The following is an 18,180-nucleotide window of genomic DNA, read 5'->3' as shown; positions in this document are numbered from 1 at the left end:
ATTGTATTCTATTAAACTTTAACTTTAACTTAACTTTAATCAAGGGTGGCCAACATGCGGCTCCTGCACTTATGTCAGCATAGAAAAAAGAATTTTGCAAAATAATAAATACATGCACAGTACTTCATTTTGACTTAGTGAAATATTAGGAACTTTGCAGTTATTGTGGTCATTTTAAACATTAGGATTTAAATGAGAATAACAACTTTGTAATGTTATTTTTATCTTTTCAGTATTAATGTTAATGCTTTTAGCTGGAGTGTTAGTCACCAAGTACACGATGTTAAATCACTGAGTGTCTGTTTTGCACAACATCTCTTTTTTGCAACGTGATGTTTTGACTATGCCCTCTCTTGTTGTGTAACCATGACTATTAACCACCAGCAGACCCTCATCGCACAAAGTCTCCTTTGTACAAAGCAGCTGTGGTTGCAGCTGTGAAACGATTCAAAACTTATTTTGCAAGAGGAACGACAAAAACATCAAAATTGAACTCCGCCCCCCACCAACAAGAAGAGTGCCACTGCTCCATATGTTACAGCATGCAGACTTGTTTACACAATATAACGTCTATTTTGAGTGCAAATACAAGTTTGCAAGCAGATGGAAATGTCGACAAACTGGCTCAAATACTTTACTTACCTTCTCGCCATGTTTCCGTGCAGAAGAGAGAGACTTGACTCGCATCTTCGGAGGAAGAAAGTACCGTTGAAGATGCAGATGAGTCTGGCATGACGTCATCGAGGTAACCAGCCAATGGTGAGACGGACAAAATATTCCCGGCACGCCCACCGCGGGAAGGGCGGCTGCTGTCTTGTGGTCGCCTAATCAATGTCACGTATAAAGCATTTATTCATGTTTGAATCCTGTAACGGGATGTTTTTAAATATTCGCATTCTGTCCGGTTCACACTCAAAACGGGCGCGTTTCTTCCATGTGTTGCTGCGAGGGAAGAATCATTTTTAATCGCGGGCACCATCATCCGCGCCGCTTGGTGGCGCCATTGCAGCTTTAAGCGTGAACCACGTCACAGAACAAGACAATCGCGCGTGCGCAGTACGCTCCTAGGTTGTTATGGTTCCTCACGTGTGTGAATGTATAGCCAAAGCTGTCTTTAGTCGCTCCACACCTCGACCAACGTCAATTATCCGTTTTTTTAATTTGTATTTATTTATAGTATAGTTACTGCTGCTGCGACGGAGTGACAAGCGTGTCGGACGAAGGCTGAAGTCGGGGAAGAAGCTCGCGTTAGCTTCAGCATAGCATCATGGCTTCTGTGGTGAAATTGATTGCTGGAAGCTACGAGCAAATAGCTTTCGGCTACAATGTTCAAACTGACGACAATGTGAGTGCCACTAATACATCCTTCCATTTTTCTACCGCTTGTAAATAAAAACATGTCTTTACAGGTTGATAAACTTATTCCGGTGTAACCATTTTATTGGTCAATTGTACGGAATATGTACTGTACTGTGCAATCTACGAATACAAGTCTCAATCAAGCAATCAAAAACAGGTGTTAGAAGTATTACATTCAGGTGTTCCCTGTGATACTTTCTTTAAAACTGTAAAAGTCATGGAAATGTGGCATGGTTGTACTTCTTTGATGGAGGTGTGCGTTTTCTTGATAGGAAAATCTCATATCGTGTTACTTCGATTTAGACAAAGTTTATTGAGCCACAAGGGAAATTGTTCAAATACTATTACTGCTATAAAAAAGTTACGTTAAAGTACCCATGATTGTCACACACACACACTAGGTGTGGCGAAATTATTCTCTGCATTTGACCCATCACCCTTGATCACCCGCTGGGAGGTGAGGGGAGCAGTGAGCAGCAGCGGTGGCCGCGCCCGCGAAACATTTTTGGTGATTTAACCCCCAATTCCAACCCTTGATGCTCAGTGGCAAGCAAGGAGGTAATGGGTCTAGAGATGTCCGATAATGGCTTTTTTGCCGATATTCCGATATTGTCCAACTCTTAATTACCGATTCCGATATCAACCGATACTGACATATACAGTCGTGGAATTAACACTTTATTAGGGCTGCAACAACTAATCGATTAAAATCGATTATCAAAGTAGTTGGCGATTAATTTAGTCATCGATTCGTTGGATCTATGCTATGCGCAGAGGCTACGTTTTTTTTTTTTTAATAAACCTTTATTTATAAACTGCAACATGTACAAACAGCTGAGAAACAATAATCAAAATAAGTATGGTGCCAGTATGCTGTTTTTCCCCCCAATTAAATACTGTAAAGGATAGAAATGTAGTTTGTCTCTTTTATCCGATTATTAATCGATTAATTGAAGTAATAATCGACAGATTAATCGATTATCAAATGAGTTGTTAGTTGCAGCCTTACACATTATTATGCCTAATTTTGTTGTGATGCCCCGCTGGATTAATTAAACAATGTAACAAGGTTTTCCAAAATAAATCAACTCAAGTTATGGGAAAAAATGCCATATTTATTATTGAAGTCACAAAGTGCATTATTTTTTTAACATGCCCCAAAACAGCAGCTTGGAATCTGGGACATGCTCTCCCTGAGAGAGCATGAGGAGGTTGAGGGCGGCAGGGTTGAGGTGGGGGGGTTAGGGGGTAGCGGGGGTGTATATTGTAGCGTCCCGGAAGAGTTAGTGCTGCAAGGGGTTCTGGGTATTTGTTCTGTTGTGTTACGGTGCGGATGTTCTCCCGAAATGTGTTTGTCATTCTTGTTTGGTGTGGGTTCACAGCGTGGCGCATGTTTGTAACAGTGTTAAAGTTGTTTATACGGACACCCTCAGTGTGACCTGTATGGCTGTTGAACAAGTATGCGTTGCATTCACTTGTGTGTGTGAAAAGCCGTAGATATTATGTGACTGGGCAGACACGCAAAGGCGGTGCCTTTAAGGTTTATTGGCGCTCTGTACTTCTCCCTACGTCCGTGTACACAGAGGCGTTTTAAAAAGTCATACATTTTACTTTTTGAAACCGATACCGATAATTTCCGATATTACATTTTAAAGCATTTATCGGCCGATAATATCGGCAGCCCGATATTATCGTACATCTCTAAATGGGTCCCATTTTTATAGTCTTTGGTATGACTCGACCTACTCTAACCGCTAGGCAGCTGAAGTACTACTGACATATTTCATTCATTAAACTAATCACACATACAATACATTATATTTGTTGCTTTAAGAATGATTAACCACTGTCTTATTCTTTTTCTGTTGCAGAAGTGGACCGCCGAGGCCGACTTCACACACCATGCACACACCGCATCCCTTTCGGTGGTGGCGGCCAGCGAGAAGTTTGTTGTCACCGGCAGCAAAGATGAGACCATACAGCTGTACGACATGAAGAAGAAACTGGAACACGGCGTTTTGCAGCATCACGACGGCGAGTGTTACCCGAGGGGGAGATTTTTAACGAGATAGAGTCATAGAGTGCAAGTTTATTTGTATAATCTAATGACTACCAATGCAAATATTCTAAATTTAGACTTAGACAAACTTTAATGATCCACAAGGGAAATTGTTCTACACAGTAGCTCAGTTACACTGATGGAAAGTGTAAGGATGGAAAGGACAATGCAGGTATAAATAGACTAAATATAGCGATATAAAATATAACATATACCGTATTTTTCGGACTATAAGTCGCAGTTTTTTTCATAGTTTGGCCAGGGGTGCGACTTATACTCAGAAGCGACTTATGTGTGAAATTATTAACACATTACCGTAAAATATCAAATAATATTATCTAGCTCATTCACGTAAGAGACTAGACGTATAAGATTTCATGGGATTTAGCGATTAGGAGTGACAGATTGTTTGGTAAACGTATAGCATGTTCTATATGTTATAGTTATTTGAATGACTCTTACCATAATATGTTACGTTAACATACCAGGCACCTTCTCAGTTGGTTATTTATGCCTCATATAACGTACACTTATTCAGCCTGTTGTTCACTATTCTTTATTTATTTTAATTTGCCTTTCAAATGTCTATTCTTGGTGCGACTTACAGTATATATGTTTTTTTCCTTCTTTATTATGCATTTTCGGCCGGTGCGACTTATACTCCGGAGCGACTTATACTCCGAAAAATATGGTATACGTAATATTTACATAATATATGTTTATATGTTGTATTTTATATTGCTATATTTAGTCTATTTATACCTGCATTGTCCTTTACATCCTTACACTTTCCATCATTGTAACTGAGCTACTGTGTGGAACAATTTCCCTTGTGGATCATTAATATTTACGATCATATGGCAACAATGTGGTTATTATTGTGGTTGTCTACTCACAGGCTCCATCACCTGTCTGGAGTTCTATGCGTCATATTTAATAAGCGGAGGAGAGGATGGACTGATGTGTGTCTGGAGCATAAAGAAGTGGGAGTGCCTCAAGTCCATCAAAGCCCACAAGTGAGTCCCGGCCACTGTCACACATCAGGGCTAATCACTGAAGTGTTCAGAGCTGTTGTTATTATGCACATAATGCCAACTTCTGTCATATTTAAAACAAAACAACATGGTTTTGAAAAAAATACATCAACCTAGTAAATCAGTTGTTGAAGATGCAACAATTCAACATCTTAGAAGTAGTTGCACTGGAGTTGTTCTACTTAATGAGAGTGCTCCATGTTTAAAGATCTACTGCAAGTGTTCAATCAATCAATCAATGTTTATTTATATAGCCCTAAATCACAAGTGTCTCAAAGGGCTGCACAAGCCACAACGACATCCTCGGTTCAGAGCCCACAAAAGGGCAAGGAAAAACTCACAACCCAGTGGAATGTCAATATGAATGACTATGAGAAACCTTGGAGAGGACCGCAGATGTGGGTGACCCCCCCGCCCCCTCTAGGGGGGACCGGATGCAATGGACGTCGAGTGGGTCTAGCACATACAGTACTTGCCAACCTTGAGACCTCCGATTCCGGGAGGTGGGTGGGTGGGGCGTGGTCGGGGGCGGGGCAGGGGTGTGGTTGGGGGCGTGGGTAAGAGGGGAGGAGTATATTTACAGCTAGAATTCACCAAGTCGAGTATTTCATATATATTTTATATATATATATATATATGAAATACTTGACTTTCAGTGAATTCTAGCTATATATATATATATATATATATTTATTTATTTTATTATACATATAAATAAAAGAAATACTTGAATTTCAGTTTTCCGGAGGCTATCCAGTAGATGGCAGTATTGTCCTGTTTAAGAGTGTCACAACATTGCTGTTTACGGCAGACAAACTGCTTTACCGTAGACGAAAACGTGACTGCTGTTGTTGTGTGTTGTTACCGCGCTGGGAGGACGTTAATGAAACTGCCTAACAATAAACCCACATAAGAAACCCAAGAACTCGCCCTCGATCATTCTACAGTTATAACGTGATTGGGCGGGCTCGCTGTTTATATCGTGGGAAAGCGGACATGAAAACAGACTGTCGCCGCTGTCCCCACTCAGGTCCGCATTGAGCTGGAGGGGGCGTGGCCTCCAGCTCCGGCTGAATTCCGGGAGTTTATCGGGAGAAAATATGGTCTAACATAATATTGTGAAATTCCAGTCCATAGTGGATCTAACATAATAGTGAGAGTCCAGTCCATAGTGGATCTAACATAATAGTGTGAGAGTCCAGTCCATAGTGGATCTAACATAATAGTGTGAGAGTCCAGTCCATAGTGGATCTAACATAATAGTGTGAGAGTCCAGTCCATAGTGGATCTTACATAATAGTGTGAGAGTCCAGTCCACAGTGGATCTAACATAATAGTGAGAGTCCAGTCCATAGTGGATCTTACATAATAGTGTGAGAGTCCAGTCCATAGTGGATCTAACATAATAGTGAGAGTCCAGTCCATAGTGGATCTAACATAATAGTGAGAGTCCAGTCCATAGTGGATCTAACATAATAGTGTGAGAGTCCAGTCCATAGTGGATCTAACATAATAGTGTGAGAGTCCAGTCCATAGTGGATCTAACATAATAGTGTGAGAGTCCAGTCCATAGTGGATCTTACATAATAGTGTGAGAGTCCAGTCCACAGTGGATCTAACATAATAGTGAGAGTCCAGTCCATAGTGGATCTTACATAATAGTGTGAGAGTCCAGTCCATAGTGGATCTAACATAATAGTGAGAGTCCAGTCCATAGTGGATCTAACATAATAGTGAGAGTCCAGTCCATAGTGGATCTAACATAATAGTGTGAGAGTCCAGTCCATAGTGGATCTTACATAATAGTGTGAGAGTCCAGTCCACAGTGGATCTAACATAATAGTGAGAGTCCAGTCCATAGTGGATCTTACATAATAGTGTGAGAGTCCAGTCCATAGTGGATCTAACATAATAGTGTGAGAGTCCAGTCCATAGTAGATCTAACATAGTAGTGTGAGAGTCCAGTCCATAGTGGATCTAACATAATAGTGAGAGTCCAGTCCATAGTGGATCTAACATAATAGTGAGAGTCCAGTCCATAGTGGATCTAACATAATAGTGAGAGTCTAGTCCATAGTGGATCTAACATAATAGTGAGAGTCCAGTCCATAGTGGATCTAACATAATAGTGAGAGTCCAGTCCATAGTGGATCTAACATAATAGTGAGAGTCCAGTCCATAGTGGATCTAACATAATAGTGAGAGTCCAGTCCATAGTGGATCTAACATAATAGTGAGAGTCCAGTCCATAGTGGATCTAACATAATAGTGAGAGTCCAGTCCATAGTGGATCTTACATAATAGTGAGAGTCCAGTCCATAGTGGATCTAACATAATAGTGAGAGTCCAGTCCATAGTGGATCTAACATAATAGTGAGAGTCCAGTCCATAGTGGATCTAACATAATAGTGAGAGTCCAGTCCATAGTGGATCTAACATAATAGTGAGAGTCCAGTCCATAGTGGATCTTACATAATAGTGAGAGTCCAGTCCATAGTGGATCTAACATAATAGTGAGAGTCCAGTCCATAGTGGATCTAACATAATAATGAGAGTCCAGTCCATAGTGGATCTAACATAATAGTGAGAGTCCAGTCCATAGTGGATCTTACATAATAGTGAGAGTCCAGTCCATAGTGGATCTAACATAATAGTGTGAGAGTCCAGTCCATAGTGGATCTAACATAATAGTGTGAGAGTCCAGTCCATAGTGGATCTTACATAATAGTGAGAGTCCAGTCCATAGTGGATCTAACATAATAGTGAGAGTCCAGTCCATAGTGGATCTAACATAATAGTGAGAGTCCAGTCCATAGTGGATCTAACATAATAGTGAGAGTCCAGTCCATAGTGGATCTAACATAATAGTGAGAGTCCAGTCCATAGTGGATCTAACATAATAGTGAGAGTCCAGTCCATAGTGTATCTAACATAATAGTGAGAGTCCAGTCCATAGTGGATCTTACATAATAGTGAGAGTCCAGTCCATAGTGGATCTAACATAATAGTGAGAGTCCAGTCCATAGTAGATCTAACATAATAGTGAGAGTCCAGTCCATAGTGGATCTAACATAATAGTGAGAGTCCAGTCCATAGTGGATCTAACATAATAGTGTGAGAGTCCAGTCCATAGTGGATCTAACATAATAGTGTGAGAGTCCAGTCCATAGTGGATCTAACATAATAGTGAGAGTCCAGTCCATAGTGGATCTAACATAATAGTGTGAGAGTCCAGTCCATAGTGGATCTAACATAATAGTGTGAGAGTCCAGTCCATAGTGGATCTAACATAATAGTGAGAGTCCAGTCCATAGTGGATCTAACATAATAGTGAGAGTCCAGTCCATAGTGGATCTAACATAATAGTGAGAGTCCAGTCCATAGTGGATCTAACATAATAGTGAGAGTCCAGTCCATAGTGGATCTAACATAATAGTGAGAGTCCAGTCCATAGTGGGGCCAGCAGGAGACCATCCCAAGCGGAGACAGGTCAGCAGCGCAGAGATGTCCCCAACCGATGCACAGGCGAGCGGTCCACCCCGGGTCCCGTGTTAGTCATAGATCTTCTTCGTCGCAGAGATTTTTTACTCGCACAATTTCTATTGGGATTTCAATATTTCTATGTGTAGACAGGATGATGGGCTAATGACAGTTTTTTTTTTTTTCCAGAGGCCAAGTCACGTCGCTTTCCGTGCATCCGTCTGGGAAACTTGCCTTGTCAGTAGGCACGGACAAGACCCTCAGGTGAGGCACACATCGCAGGAAAATTATTGATTCAACAAGATGTTACAATGTTTCTTTATCTTTTATAGAACGTGGAATCTAATGACCGGAAGATCTGCCTTCATCAAGAACATAAAACAGAGTGAGTGTGGAGTCCGTCAGTTTTTTTTCTATGGATATGTGTGTGTTGTGAGATCATTGTGACGTCTCTGCAGACGCACACATCGTGCGGTGGTCTCCAGACGGGAGCAAATACGTGGTGGTCATCATCAACCAGCTGGACCTTTATGACCTGGAGACAGCTTTGGTGACCAAGACGCTGAAGAACCCTAAGAGGATTTCATCTGTCAAGTTCTTAAACGTGAGTTCTCCAACTCTGACCACCATCTTAAATACGGCAAACACTTATCTAACCAAGTGGTTTTTTTCTCTCCCAGAATACAATTCTGGTGGTTGCGGGCGATGATGAGATAGTGAGACTGTGTGATGTTGACAAGCAGGAATGGGTGTGTGAGTTCAAGGCTCATGAAACCAGGTACATTTTGCTGTTAGGGTTCGAAAGATTCAACATGTAAAAATACTAAAGACTTAAAGGCCTACTGAAAGCCACTACTAGCGACCACGCAGTCTGATAGTTGATATATCAATGATGAAATCTTAACATTGCAACACATGCCAATACGGCCGGGTTAACTTATAAAGTGACATTTTAAATTTCCTGGGGAACTTCCGGTTCAAAACGCCTTTGGAGGATGACGTATGTGCGTGACGTTGCGAGGTCCACGGAAGTGTTTGGACCCTTTTGGACACAATACAAACAGCTCTGTTTTCTTCGACAAAATTCCACAGTATTGTGGACATCTGTGTTGGTGAATCTTTTGCAATTTGTTTAATGAACAATGGAGACTGCAAAGAAGAACGTTGTAGGTGGGATCGGTGTATGCGGCTGGCTGTAGCAACACAACAAGGATGACTTTGTTGGATAGAAGACGCGCTAGCGGCGAACTCACCTTGACTTCCTACGTCTCCGGGCCGCCGACCGCATCGTCGATCGCTGGAACGCAGGTGAGCACGGGTGTTGATGAGCGGAGGAGGGCTGGCTGGCGTAGGTGGAGCGCTAATGTTTTTATCATAGCTCTGACGAGGTCCCGTTGTTAAGTTAGCGTCGTTAGCAACAGCATTGCTAGGCTTCGACAGGCGTCGAATACACATTAACCGTGTATTTACATGTCTGGTGTCTCCTGATAGTAGTATTGTTCATCTTCTGTCTATCTTTCCAGTCAGGGATTTATTTATTTTGTTTCTATCTGCATTTGAGACAGATGCTATCACGTTAGCTCATGCTAACAGCTTTGTGGATGTATTGTCGTGGAGATAAAAGTCACTGTTAATGTCCATTTCGCCTTCTCGACTCTCATTTTCAAGAGGATATAGTATCTGAGGTGGTTTAAAATACAAATCTGTGATCCACAATAGAAAAAGGAGAGAGTGTGGAATCCAATGAGCCAGCTTGTACCTAAGTTACGGTCAGAGCGAAAAAAGATATCTCTTGAACTGCATTCTAGTCCGTCACTCTAACGTTCCTCATCCACGAATCTTTCATCCTCGCTGAAATTAATGGGGTAATAGTCACTTTTTCGCTCCTAATATCTCTCGCTCCATTGTAAACAACGGGGAATTGTGAGCAGCACTACCGCTTGTGACGTCACGCTACTTCCGGTAGGGGCAAGGTTTTTTTTATCAGCGAGCAAAAGTTGCGAACTTTATCGTCGATGTTCTCTACTAAATACTTTCAGCAAAAATATGGCAATATCGCGAAATGATCAAGTATGACACATAGAATGGATCTGCTATTCCTGTTTAAATAAAAAAAAAATCATTTCAGTAGGCCTCTAAGGGTACAGTTGCGACCAGTTTGTTGAGGTCACACGCACATTTGTTTCAAGTGGTAACCAGGGCTGCCCCTCCTATAAGCAGATCATATATTGTGTAGGGCCCTGCACCCTGGGGGGGCCCATTTTACGTGATGAGTGCATGTAAAATGTGAATTAATGAATGTGGGAGACTTCCACATAAAATTTTGCCCACCTGGTTCAGCCCGGTCCAGCGATAAATCTGCACATCTATTGGAGAGGAGGCCATTATTTGAACATATTTGCTGTAAGTAGGGCTGGGCGATATATTGATATACTCGATATATCGCGGGTTTGTCTCTGTGCGATATAGAAAATGACTATATCGTGATATTCGAGTATACGTTCTCACGCAGTTGCTTTTAGCTGCGGACATTACACTACAGGCTCCTCTTCACTCTTTCTTGTCTCTCCTTCTCACAGAGACTTAAAACAAGCGCACCTTCTTACATACGTCACGTGTGCGACGTCACACGCTCCCGCGGAGCAGACAGGTAGCGACATGGTAACGTTAGCTGTGATGCTAACGGTGCGGTGCGGGTGGTAATACGAGAGAGAGAAGGTGCGAATCTGGTAACAAATGAAGGAAGAAATAATTCCCATCGTCTGGCGGTGGTTTGGCTTCAAGCGGGAAGATGTTGAACAATTATGCGGCAAAAGCGTTGCTACAAAAAGTAGCAGCACTGCTAATGTAGCATCATTTGAAAAGTCACCCGCTAGAGAATGAAGAGTGCTTGAAACTCCGCATGTCAATATCTCTGTTCAATGCCACACCAACAAAATGCCGAAGCAACTATTTCCAGCTCAACACCGTATGAAAAAAACAGTCAACAACAAAAGGAGATAACGTCCGCAGGAACCTACCACATAGTGAAGGACATACACTATTTGATGTCCTATTATGCAGCTCATTTTTATTTGACAGTTTTTTAAATATCTTGTGTGACATCATGCACAAAAGTGCACTTTATTTGTTCTAAACTATTGTAGTGGCGTTCTGTACAAAAAGTGCACTTTAATTTAGTGTTTTGATATCTTAGTGACATCATGCACAAAAGTGCACTTTATTTGTTTTAAACTATTGTAGTGGCGTTCTGTACAAAAAGTGCACTTTAATTTAGTGTTGTTTTGATATGTCATCTTAGTGACATCATGCACAAAAGTGCACTCATAGCTTGTTTTAAAATGTCTCTGACAATCTTGCACTTTCTGTTTTGGAAATGACATGAATGTTTGTGCCACTGCTTAATAACTGTTTCATAAATACACTTTTGGTAAATTGACTTAGTTGGGATTTCCCTCTCTGCATGAAAGTTTAAAAGTAGCATATATTAATGCAGTATGAAGAAGAATGTTTGAATGTAGACACATAGAATCATCATACTGCTGTGATTATATGCATCAAGTGTTCATTCAAGGCTAAGGCAAAATATGGAGATATATATGGTGTATCGTGACATGGCCTAAAAATATCGAGATATTAATAAAAGGCCATATCGCCCAGCCCTAGTTGTAAGTATTAATGTATTTATGTCTTCTTTAGGGTGAAAGCGGTGGAGAGCTTCAAAATGGACGACCACTGCGTGATTGTCACGGCTTCCAACGACGGATTCATCAAAATGTGGAAGCTGCGCCTGAACGAGGCAAGGCTTTTATTTTCATTCCACATTTACTCTTTCTTCCTTAGGAAACCATGGAAGTAGAAATCTGTTCCAGGGTCAAACCGTGGCCATGAGAATAGCTGTATTAACCTTATAAGCGTTTTAAGTCAACCGTGGAAAAAAGAGAAAATAAAAGTGCTTTGACACATTTATGTATTTATTTCCAGTTATAAATACATAATGACACATTTAAGTAATTATATAAATATGTATGTATTTCCTCAATTGTGTCCAATTTGACCCTCCATAAACCACATGTTATCTGACAGGAGCTCGAATGTCCCACCCTCCTGGGGGAAGTGAACACCACAGCCAGGCTGACTTGTTTGGCTGTGTGGAAGCCTCAATTGGTAAAGCCAACCAAAGAAGAAGAAACCACCAAGGCACCAACATCATCAAAAGGTGATAAAAAAATGTTTATTTTAGGTTGTCCGTCGCTGTGCACGACTTATGTGTTTGGTTTCCATCTTTTCTCGCTTGCAGAAGACGTTCAGAAGCTCCTAAAGACCAAAAAAGTCCGCATTGCCCCAGAGGAAGTCATTCTGGAAGACGAAAGCAAGCCTAAAAACAAAAAGAGAAAGGTCGGTGGAAAATTGCAAGAAGCAGAGTAAAAAAGTGTTGTTAAAACAAAAAAATCTATGGGATGATTTGTGCACAAAAGTAGAAGAACTGACCTAAAAGCGTCCAATAAAAGATTAATTGTAGAAGAATGAAAATGTGTCCAAACACGTACACCTACTGTTGCCTGTGCTGGAATTTCGATGACAAATACACCACAGGGTGGTGCTGTTATTAAACCCCCAAAGTTGGACGGACTTGAAATTTCTCACATGGGCACATAAAAACACCTGCAGTAATTGAAGGTGGCAGTGTTTGGTACACAGCTTTATACTGCCAAGCAAGTGTTTGCAGTTTCAGCAAGGTTGGTTTAAAAAAACATTTTGATGCATTTTGTGTAATAAAGATTTGTGTTATAGGTAACAGAGCAACTTTGTGCTAAATCTAATAATCATGTTATTCAACCCTTTGTAATCCAGGATAGGATCTAGCAGTTTTACACACTTTTGTGTTTGCCTTTTTATATTCCACCTTAAAAACTGTTCACCTTACCTTGGTGGATTTTGTGTGTGGTACATTCTGACCTGTGTACATTATTTGTCTTGTTTTGAAAATAAATGTTTTTATCCACCCCAGGAAAGCTGAATCTAACATAGTTGAAGTGGAACGTTAAAGCCATGATGTGCATCATTTGGCCACTGACAGTGTTGGCTTACCCTTACTCTGACCCTTACCCTCTGCACTTTGCAACCAAACGGCCTATAATGCTTTGATTTATTGATTAATGTCAAGCTTTTTCTACAACACCAATCCTTGTTGGTGTTTTACTTTCACCTTCAAAGCGTAAGAATGAGAGAAAATGTGATTGGGGACTAGGGCTGGGCGATATGGCCTTTTATTAATATCTCGATATTTTTAGGCCATGTCACGATACACCATATATATTGCGATATTTTGCCTTAGCCTTGAATGAACACTTGATGCATATAATCACAGCAGTATGATGATTCTATGTGTCTACATTCAAACATTCTTGTTCATACTGCATTAATATATGCTCATTTTAAACTTTCACGACTAAGTCAATTTAGCAAAAGTGTACTTATGAAACAGTTATTAAGCAGTGGCACAAACATTCATGTCATTTCCAAAACAGAAAGTGCAAGATTGTCAGAGACATTTTAAAACCAGCTATGAGTGCACTTTTGTGCATGATGTCACTAAGATGACATATCAAAACAACACTAAATTAAAGTGTACTTTTTGTACAGAACGCCACTACAATAGTTAAAAACAAAGTGCACTTTTGTACATGATGTCACACAAGATATTTCAATAAGTGTCACATAAAAATGAGCTGCATATCAAATAGTATATGTCAGGGGTCACCAACGCGGTGCCCGCGGGCACCAGGTAGCCCGTAAGGACCAGATGAGTAGCCCGCTGGCCTGTTCTAAAAATAGCTCAAATAGCAGCACTTACCAGTGAGCTACCTCTATTTTTTAAATGTTATTTATTTACTAGCAAGCTGGTCTCGCTTTGCCCGACATTTTTAATTCTAAGAGAGACAAAACTCGAAGAGAATTTGAAAATCCAAGAAAATATTTTAAAGACTTGGTCTTCACTTGTTTAAATAAATTCATTATTTTTTTACTTTGCTTCTTATAACTTTCAAAAAGACAATTTTAGAGAAAAAAATACAACTTTAAAAATGATTTTAGGATTTTTAAACACATACCGGTATACCTTTTTAACTTTTAAATTCCTTCCTCTTCTTTCCTGACTATTTAAATCAATGTTCAAGTAAATTTATTTTTTTATTGTAAAGAATAATAAATACATTTTAATTTAATTCTTCATTTTAGCTTCTGTTTTTTCGACGAAGAATATTTGTGATATATTTCTTCAAACCTATTATGATTAAAATTTAAAAAAAATGATTCTGGCAAAACTAGAAAATCTGTAGAATCAAATTTAAATCTTATTTCAAAGTCTTTTGAATTTCTTTTAAAATTTTTGTTCTGGAAAATCTAGAAGAAATAATGATTTGTCTTTGTTAGAAATATAGCTTGGTCCAATTTGTTATATATTCTAACAAAGTGCAGATTGGATTTTAACCTATTTAAAACATGTCATCAAAATTCTAAAATTAATCTTAATCAGGAAAAATGACTAATGATGTTCCATAAATTCTTTTTTTAATTTTTTCAAAAAGATTCAAATTAGCTAGTTTTTCTCTTCTTTTTTTCGGTAGAATTTTGAATTTTAAAGAATCGAAATTGAAGATAAACTATGTTCCAAAATTTAATTGTCATTTGTTTCGTGTTTTCTCCTCTTTTAAACCGTTCAATTAAGTGTAAATATCATTAATTATTAATAATAACATAGAGTTAAAGGTAAATTGAGCAAATTGGCTATTTCTGGCAATTTATTTAAGTGTGTATCAAACTGGTAGCCCTTCGCATTAATCACTACCCAAGAAGTAGCTCTTGCTTTCAAAAAGGTTGGTGACCCCTGGTATATGTCATACGGTGTTGATGTGGACATGGTTGCTTCGGCATTTTGTGGGTGTGGCAACGAACGGAGATGTTGACATGCGGCGTTTGAAGCACTCTTCATTCTCTAGCGGGTGACTTTTCAAATGATGCTACAAATTAGCAGTGCTGCTACTTTTAGTAGCAACGCTTTTGCCGCATAATTGTTCAACATCTTCCCGCTTGAAGCCAAACCACCGCCAGACGATGGATCCCGTGCTGTTTTTCTTAGGAATTAATTCTTCCTCCATTTGTTACCAGATTCACACCTTCTCTCTCTCGTATTACCACCCGCACCACTCCGTTAGCATCACAGCTAACGTTACCATGTCGCTACCTCTCCGCTCCGCGGGAGCGTGTGACGTTGCACACGTGACGTATGTAAGAAGGTGCGCTTGTTTTAAGTCTCTGTGAGAAGGAGAGACAAGATAGAGTGAGAAACGCATGCGGTGTAATGCCACGCAGCTAACAGCAACTGCGTGAGAATGTATACTCGAATATCACCATATAGTCATTTTCTATATCGCACAGAGACAAACCCGCGATACAATCGAGCATATCGACATATCGCCCAGCCCTATTGGGGACATGACAAAATGATACGGAATATTATTCATCATAACTTTGCCTTTATCTAACTCATCCATCCATTTTCTAACACTTGTCCCTTCCGGGGTCGTAGGGGTGCTGGAGCCTATCCTGACTGCACACCAATTTTCACCATTCAAAGACGGGTAAAGTGTGAAATCTACACTTTTGACGCCAGATGAAACGTAGCCGGTGTTGTTTTCTTGATGCTGGGGCTGGATACACCGCGGATACGATGACGTGGCTTCTGAGTTAGAGGCCCCTTAGCATTCAGATGACTGAAATTTCACTAACAAGTTCTCTTTATTTGTATTTTTTTGCCCCAGAAAATGAATCAGACAGACTTACCATAATATAAATTACTTTTTGAGTAACGAGTAGATCTAACTGTCCTTGGAACATCCCCTTTCCATCACCAGACTTGATATATCGCTCCCTCTTAGTGTGACGTCAACTACAGAACTGGAACCCATTTCCCTACATACATAGTGTACATAAAGACATGTACAAGTATTATTTTGGTCACATAATTGCAGGTTTTTGTCTCCCTGGTCCATGATTACTTCAAAACTTCCGGACTTCCCTGGTTTTTCCATCTCCTCCTACATAGACACCATAGCCTGCGTTTCTTCATGCTCTCGCAGCATTTCCTCAAGCATCTCCAAGAAAACATCAGTAGAAGAGGATGCAAAATAGAATACTAGCAACTTAGTTTTTGAGCGCCCCATCTGCTCTTTTTTCTCAGTTAATCTGCAGGCTGTGACTTAGTCTTTCTTCCCTCAAGGGTGCTCCTGATTTACAGGATCACATTTCGCTTGAGTTTCCTACTGATGGCTGCAAATTACACTCCTCCCTCGCTTGGTCTGTCATATTTTGCATGGGTCTATTTGAGTGGAAAGCTCCATACTGTACATTCTTCACATTTCCATCATTTGGAAATGTAGGCTGGCTTTTCCCTTCTTTAGCTGTATTGCATCTGGCAGACATCATTCCTTCAAATTAAAATAACGTGATTCGGGATGAAAATTCTACTAAAAACACAAACTGCGCAATATTCCTCGATAGGACGGCAAGCTGATGCAGGCCCAGCCACATTTTGGAGCTAAAAGTGGACTCGTTATAGGAAAAAAGCCTAAAATCCCTACTGTCTATTTTGGAGTAATTTTACCTGTAGACATACCGCATTTTTCGGAGTATAAGTCGCTCCGGAGTATAAGTCGCACCGGCCGAAAATGCATAATAAAGAAGGAAAAAAACATATATAAGTCGCATTTTTGGGGAAATGTATTTGATAAAACCCAACACCAAGAATAGACATTTGAAAGGCAATTTAAAATGTCTAAAGAATAGTGAACAACAGGCTGAATAAGTGTACGTTATATGAGGCATAAATAACCAACTGAGAAGGTGCCTGGTATGTTAACGTAACATATTATGGTAAGAGTCATTCAAATAACTATAACATATAGAACATGCTATACGTTTACCAAACAATCTGTCACTCCTAATCGCTAAATCCCATGAAATCTTATACGTCTAGTCTCTTACGTGAATGACATCAATAATATTATTTGATATTTTACGCTAATGTGTTAATCATTTCACACATAAGTTGCTCCTGAGTATAAGTCGCACCCCCGGCCAAACTACGAAAAAAACCGCGACTTATAGTCCGAAAAATACGGTACGTATGCTCTTATTGTATAATGATAAGCATTTAATATGACGCTTTCAGGACAAACATAAATCCATATTACATAAATAAAAGCCATATTACATACAGATAGTGTGTCATGAGATATAAATTGAATTAAGAGGACTTAAAGGAAACTAAATGAGCTCAAATATAGCTACAAATGAGGCATAATGATGCAATATGTACATATAGCTAGCCTAAATAGCATGTTAGCATCGATCAGCTTGCAGTCATGCAGTGACCAAATATGTCTGATTAGCACTCCACACAAGTCAATAACATCAACAAAACTCACCTTTGTGCATTCACGCACAACGTTAAAAGTTTGGTGGACAAAATGAGACAGAAAAAGAAGTGGCATAAAACACGTCCTAGAAAGTCGGAGAAAGTTATACATGTAAACAAACGACGGTGAGTTGAAGGACCGCCAAAATTAGTAGGACCAAACGGCGCTCGCCAAATACTCGAATCAGTGAAGCATGTTTAATATAAACAGTGTGATTTATAACAATTAGGGAGGTTTGTGTCATGTTTGTCCTCCTACAGAAACCATATTAACACAAAAAAAATAAAGTTTTCCCCTCTATTTCCATTTTTCATACATTTTTTAAAAAAGCTCCAGAGAGCCACTAGGGCGGCGCTAAAGAGCCGCATGCGGCTCTAGAGCCGCGGGTTGCCGACCCCTGGTCTAGTCTCTTACATGAATGAGCTTAATAATATTTGATATTTTACGCTAACGTGTTAATAATTTCACACATAAGTCGCTCCTGAGTATAAGTCGCACCAAACTAAACTATGAAAAAAACTGCGACTTATAGTCCGAAAAATACGGTAATTTAAGTCCAGAACTAAGTCCCAATGTTGTCAGCATTTAATCATGAATTAAGTTTGTTTTTAAAATGAAGGAGCTGCAGGCTGCAAATGTTCCCCGGGCCACACTTTGGACACCCCTATGTTTTAGAGACATTTCTCTACCCCAGACCTGGGCATTCTGCGGCCCACGGGCCGCATCCGGCCCTTTGTGTGTCCCTGTCCGGCCCGCGTGAGGCCAATTA

The 18,180-nt window shown here is 40.0% G+C and overlaps 2 protein-coding genes across 4 annotated transcripts in view; one reads left to right on the top strand and one right to left on the bottom strand.

Moving 5' to 3' along the window:
- Window positions 1-18,180, bottom strand: part of LOC133631153 (uridylate-specific endoribonuclease C-like) — a 35,124-nt gene that overhangs the window by 11,576 nt on the left and 5,368 nt on the right. The window contains exon 2 of one of the 2 annotated variants that reach the window (XM_062023262.1): window positions 643-687. The exons of the other annotated variant lie outside the window; for it this stretch is intronic. Coding sequence (XP_061879246.1) covers window positions 643-687 — 45 coding nt within the window. The remainder of the gene's footprint in view (window positions 1-642; window positions 688-18,180) is intronic. 2 annotated transcript variants of the gene reach the window in all.
- On the top strand, window positions 1,036-12,958 carry pak1ip1 (PAK1 interacting protein 1). Of its 2 annotated transcripts, none has more exons than XM_062023603.1 (10): window positions 1,036-1,345; window positions 3,231-3,393; window positions 4,317-4,434; window positions 8,122-8,196; window positions 8,265-8,317; window positions 8,391-8,536; window positions 8,613-8,710; window positions 11,632-11,731; window positions 12,019-12,151; window positions 12,233-12,958. In XM_062023603.1, exons 1-10 carry the CDS (start codon window positions 1,268-1,270, stop codon window positions 12,358-12,360), a joined length of 1,092 nt encoding a protein of 363 aa, XP_061879587.1. In that variant the 5' UTR covers window positions 1,036-1,267; the 3' UTR covers window positions 12,361-12,958. The 2 variants fall into 2 exon arrangements, with proteins under 2 accessions (XP_061879587.1, XP_061879586.1); XM_062023602.1 differs by having other exon boundaries at window positions 11,632-11,735; window positions 12,017-12,151.

This window comes from Entelurus aequoreus, linkage group LG16, assembly GCF_033978785.1.
Source record: "Entelurus aequoreus isolate RoL-2023_Sb linkage group LG16, RoL_Eaeq_v1.1, whole genome shotgun sequence".
NCBI classification, from domain to species: Eukaryota; Metazoa; Chordata; class Actinopteri; order Syngnathiformes; family Syngnathidae; genus Entelurus; species Entelurus aequoreus.
The sequence above is the reverse complement of the archived record's forward strand: the minus strand, read 5'-3'. Positions and strand labels throughout refer to the sequence as shown.